Source organism: Triticum dicoccoides, chromosome 7B (assembly GCF_002162155.2).
Source record: "Triticum dicoccoides isolate Atlit2015 ecotype Zavitan chromosome 7B, WEW_v2.0, whole genome shotgun sequence".
Taxonomy (NCBI): Eukaryota; Viridiplantae; Streptophyta; class Magnoliopsida; order Poales; family Poaceae; genus Triticum; species Triticum dicoccoides.
The window spans coordinates 345,108,429-345,113,681 of NC_041393.1; the positions used below are offsets into that span (position 1 = coordinate 345,108,429).

Below are 5,253 nucleotides of genomic sequence, written 5' to 3' on the forward strand. Positions count from 1 at the left end.
TTTATCAGAATCAGATTGCTGATGCTGAAAACATTGTTTTTTAGATGCTAGACGCATGCATTGAGCTTCTTTGGCTTCTTAGTGCCAGTAAAACAGTTAATTCATTGAATGGTAAATTGGTGATGACATTTGAAAGCATACAACATATTTATCAACTCGGTGACAATATGGCTCACAATATTTCTGAGCATCCAGCGGTGTATATGTTATGACAGGAGCAACTGGTAAAACTTCGTGAAGAAAATGGCTCATTGAGAAGAAGTATGGAGAGCTCTAACTATAAGGCAGTCTCAGGCAATTCTAATGTAATCGAGTAATTTGATATCCACATCGTACTGATCACTTAGCATGCTGTATGCCATGTCACCAACTTCAGTTTTTATAGGGTACTTTGCAAAGATCACCTAGCAGAATGCAAAGGAACACAGATCAAGAAAAAACGTCGAGTGTCTTAAAACAGAATGGGTATGGTGGTGGTGCTTCACAGGTTATACAGAAAAATGGTCCTCACCCATTGCCAGTGCATTATAAGGTATAGCTATAAGCAGTGTCATCACGACATTATTAATCTATAAATTCATAACTTATATTGTGTTCACGCTTCACTCCTCTTTGGAAGTTATTGACAAGATGTGTTTTGTTCTATCATTACCTGTTAAGAACAGCACGCTGCAAGAAACAACTATTACTCTTTATTCAATGCATATTATGTTACAGGGAGATGCACTGGTGGAAGAAAGAGCATATTTTGCTTCTAAACAGGCTAGTCTTGAAAATGAAATTAAACAATTGAAACAGCAACTCAGGTGCTATTCAAACAAAGAAGATGAAACAACACGGAGGTTAGAAGGTATGTCAGTGTGAAACCTAAGCTGTTCCAACTTGAAGTAGTTTGCACAACATCTTGTATTTTTTTTTCTGTTGAAATATATTATTTCCCCTCAGATGAAAACAAGAGGAACGAATTTCTTCAGCAGCAGCTAAATGAACTGAAGGTCGGTAGAGAGATGGTAAGCTCATAGTCAATATAAATAGAAGAGAAATTGATACATTAATTATCTGCTCCTCGGGTCTGTATATGCTTCTCTAGCATTGGAATTCCTGTCCTGCATTTAGATGACAGATAGGACTCCGTGGTTATGTTTATCTGGTTACAAGATGTTGGACGCTTAGGCGACAAGGCGCCCTGGCAACGGCTTAGATTTTTACCCATCTTATGCGCCTAGGCGTCAAGGCGCTGGCTGCCTGCTGTAGGGTGCCTTACCGCCATAAGAACATTGCTGGCTATGTATGGAATAATGAACGTGCTGTATTTACACGTTCACAGGTAGCAACTACCATGGAAGAGTTACATAAGGAATTAAGTGAGAAGAAAGCAGAGTTGAGATGCCTGCAAGATGAGTTGAGTACAAGGGACAATGAGTGTGCATCAGATGGATCTCTTCAGAGCCTTCGAAGTATGGTGATGGCTCTACAGAAGGAGAATTCAGATTTGAAGGTCTAAATTAATGTAGCAATTGCGTAAATGTTTAAGTAATGCTTAAAAGCGATTATATATTTACTGCAGTTTTACGAATATTGTTATGCTGTAACTGTAACTGGACTCATTATGTGGCTGAGGAATCTGACAGCAGTCTTTTGCTTCTGCAGATAGCGAAGGGCAGCCTTGACGAAGAGCTTGTTGATATGGAAAGCACAACACAAAATGTTGACAATAGTACTTCTGATGTTGACAATTTTTCTGATGTGGGTAAGGTAAAATATTCTTCTGTTGTGATTTACACATACTACAAATATATAATAATTTGGAATGTGGTAGCTCATCTGGAAGACACATGAGATAGACTGCTAAGCATCCTATTGTTTTATTTGTTAGGTTCAGATCTTTGAAGTGAAATTATAACCTTAATGTATACTCCCGAAGTCCCAATTTTGTACTTTGGTAAAGTAAAATTTCTACAATTTAGCTAGTAAGAGAGCAATCTTGCACTGTCAAAAGTAATAGGCTGTACATTTCACTATGGATACCTTTTAACCCAAGTTATGGACCTGCAACATATGGTTTTGTTAGTGTGTAGTATTACTAAATATAAATTGTCAAGGGAACAAAAATACTAATGTGCTTGTAGTTCCACTATGAAGGTCAAGGACGAGATGGCTTCATTGAAGAAAGCTTTACAGGGTGCTTTTCACGAGCGAGACAGAGCATTACAAAATTTGTCTCGGCTGAAGCAGCATTTGTTAGATAAGGTAACACTAGTCTCAATTTTTAGTTCCCACACTTGCAATTCAGCTACCTAATAAGATGGAGAGAGGATTAGGTTGTGCAGAAGCTATTCCACGTAACTTCATTTGAACAATGTAGTATGTTGCGTGCTTTATGCAAAACTCATCTGCTTAAAAGGAAATAGAATGATGTGGTAGTATCATTCTTAATAGCAAACTTGTTATTCTTCATAGGACCTTGAAGACCAAGAAAAGATGGATGAAGATAGCAAAGTCATTGAAGAATTGCGGGTAATCTGTGAGCAGCAAAGAGCTCATATAGTGCAGTTAGAGAGGGCATTAAAGGTTGAGATGACAAAGCAGGAGGAGAGTAAGAAGACCATAAATGATGAACACTCGAGGTCAAATGAACAGATAGAAGATCTGCAATACAAGCTTGCAAACTGTATGAATGCACTTGAATCAAAAGATCAGGAACTGCTTAATCTGCAGAGTGCCCTTGGACAGTACTATGCCGAGAGTGAAGCAAAGGTGATTGGCACGTTTCAAACTATCCTTGCTTTGAAGCCTAATGTTCTATATTTGCAAGATTTCAGCTTGATTTTTGTGCACTTTTACATATGATACAGGAGCGACTTGGGGATGATTTAGCTATGGCTAGAGAAGCATTGGCTAAATTATCTGAGTCACTGAAGGTAAGAACTGCTAATACCTCCACTTCACTTTAGCAAGCATTTCTGAACTTTGGAACATACTATTATCAGTATAGTTCAACTCATTTTCACCCAATTGATTGAATTTCTTTCGAGTGAATGCGTTTGTAGTAAAGAAAATATGCTTCTTAGTGCGTGTACTTTGATTTCTAAGCAGTGCAAGAATGTTATGCAGCCAGTTCTGAATGTCATCACTAAAGCTATTAGATTTTGCAGGTGGCAAATCAAGGAATTGAAATTTCAAGAAGGGAAAAGGACGAGGTAGTTGCCAAACTTACTCAAGCCGAGAAGATGTTAGCGGACGGGAAGCGCTCCCTGCAGAAGCTTGAGGATGACAATTCAAGATTAAGGCATGCGCTAGAACAAAGCATGACAACAGTCAATAGGATGTCACTTGATTCAGATAACTCTGTTGACAGGTGCTGACTATTGCCCCTCTGATGGTTTTGATGAATACATATGTGCACACGCAGATGATATTTGTTTTATGCATTGAAACAGGGTCTGGCATACTACATACTGTGTGGAGGCCTACTATGTATACCTTAAAAACATTCAGAATTTTGCAGAACAATCATGTACACAGTAAATTCCACCAATAATTTTTTGGGCTCAATCCTTTTTAGAAAAAATAAATACAGAAGGTGGAATAACCAATATTTAGTGATTGGCACTTGTCTGCTGGCTATTTGGTGGCCATATTGTGACATCTGTTAATGTCAAACATATCTGAAAACGGTGATCATATTTATGCTAAAGTTTTCTTTCTGCAGGATGTTCCAACTGGATGTATATGCCTGTTTGTGCTTTTATGTTCGCATGAGCTACGTGGATATATGATAAGTGAATTTCTCTTGCAGACGAATTGTGATCAAACTACTAGTTACATACTTCCAACGGAATCACAGCAAAGAGGTGATTGGCTCCTTCAAATTATTTATGGTATCATGAAACTTATCAACTAGAAAATTCTCATCAAGTAATATCCAAATATTGGGTACATCCAGGTATTGGATCTTATGGTTCGCATGCTTGGCTTCTCCGAGGAGGACAAGCAAAGAATTGGTTCTGCACAGAGCAATGTTGGTAAGGTTGTTGTCCGCGGTGTTTTGGGTCTTCCTGGGCGTCTAGTTGGAGGATTTGTTGGTGGAAATTCAGCAGGAAAATCTACACATGCACCCCAGGATAACCAGGTGGGTTCTTTTTGTCCTTACTTTGTTCTTCCCATGATGTAATCATATCTCTGTTGCATCAAAATATGGCAGCCACATAAAAAGTCAGAAACAAGTGACATTCAAGTTTGGTTAAATTATAACTTGGTGCTACTTGTTTTCTCAATACCCTAAGTTCCAAATATTTGCAGTCCTTTGCAGATCTCTGGGTGGACTTTCTACTCAAGGAGACAGAAGAAAGGGAGAAACAAAAAGCTTCGGAAGCCGCTGCAAGGCTTTCACAGGAAGAGAACCAAACTACCAGTAGGATTGCATCAAATTTACAAGCGTCACAACACATTGCAAATCCTGGCCTTTCCACAAAGCCACATCAGTGTGATCGCCCAGATTCCGATGAATTCCGTATGTTTCCACTTGCGCCCATGTATACATCCACGCAGACGCCTTTAAAATGATCTGAACCAAGTATATAGTGCTGGATGACTTATTTCCTTTTGAGGCTTACCTGACCTTGAGCTATTCATTTCATTTGTTGACAATGTGGCAATTTTAGTCCATTCAAAGTTTTTATTCCCTCTCCCCTCCTGGTGGCATCTAAGGAAATATGTAAATGGACCCTGTCAGGCAACAAAAGGAACAATTCACTATACAATGTATGTATGCTTGCTGTCTGGTTGGCGTTGTTTTTTGCTTGGTTGGGGTTGCAAGATAGGATTTGGACCGCCGATCGCTTGGAGCGTCGAGGTTGGCCAAATTGTGGCCTTTGCAAGCTTTGCAATAGGGAGCAAGAATCTTGGTTGGCGTTGCAAGATAGGATTTGGACCGCCGATCGCTTAAAGTGTCGAGGTTGGCCAAATTGTGGCCTTTGCAATAGGGAGCAAGAATCAGGAACCCATCTTTTCTTCAAGTGTCGCTACACGATTCGGTTATGGAAGTCTCTTATTGAGAAACTAGGTCTTGCGCACATGGATACTTCCGAGTGGCTCATGGATGACTCCGTCTACCAGTGGTGGGACAAGAGAACCGACAACCGCAACCCTAACCGGCAAGCTATGGCCTCCCTCACCATGCTCGTCTGTTGGACCATTTGGAATGAAAGAAATGCACGGGTATTCCGCCACAAAAGTGCACCACCGACCATC

The 5,253-nt window shown here is 39.8% G+C and overlaps 1 protein-coding gene across 8 annotated transcripts in view; it reads left to right on the forward strand.

The window, feature by feature from the left end:
* LOC119336341 (golgin candidate 3-like) overlaps positions 1-4,782 on the forward strand; it is a 6,468-nt gene extending 1,686 nt beyond the window's left edge. For 2 of the 8 annotated variants that reach the window (XM_037608333.1, XM_037608336.1), the window contains 13 exons: positions 216-305; positions 386-532; positions 718-850; positions 946-1,010; positions 1,328-1,498; positions 1,651-1,755; positions 2,143-2,250; positions 2,461-2,757; positions 2,856-2,921; positions 3,156-3,358; positions 3,800-3,854; positions 3,947-4,132; positions 4,303-4,782. In XM_037608333.1, the coding sequence (XP_037464230.1) occupies positions 216-305; positions 386-532; positions 718-850; positions 946-1,010; positions 1,328-1,498; positions 1,651-1,755; positions 2,143-2,250; positions 2,461-2,757; positions 2,856-2,921; positions 3,156-3,358; positions 3,800-3,854; positions 3,947-4,132; positions 4,303-4,566 (1,890 nt within the window). In that variant the 3' untranslated portion in view covers positions 4,567-4,782. Of the gene's footprint in view, positions 1-215; positions 306-385; positions 533-717; positions 851-945; positions 1,011-1,327; positions 1,499-1,650; positions 1,756-2,142; positions 2,251-2,460; positions 2,758-2,855; positions 2,922-3,155; positions 3,359-3,440; positions 3,691-3,712; positions 3,855-3,946; positions 4,133-4,302 lie in introns of those variants that run through there. The other 6 variants (XM_037608335.1, XM_037608334.1, XM_037608337.1 and 3 more) reach the window with 6 other exon arrangements.
* The last annotated feature ends 471 nt before the right edge of the window (positions 4,783-5,253 follow it).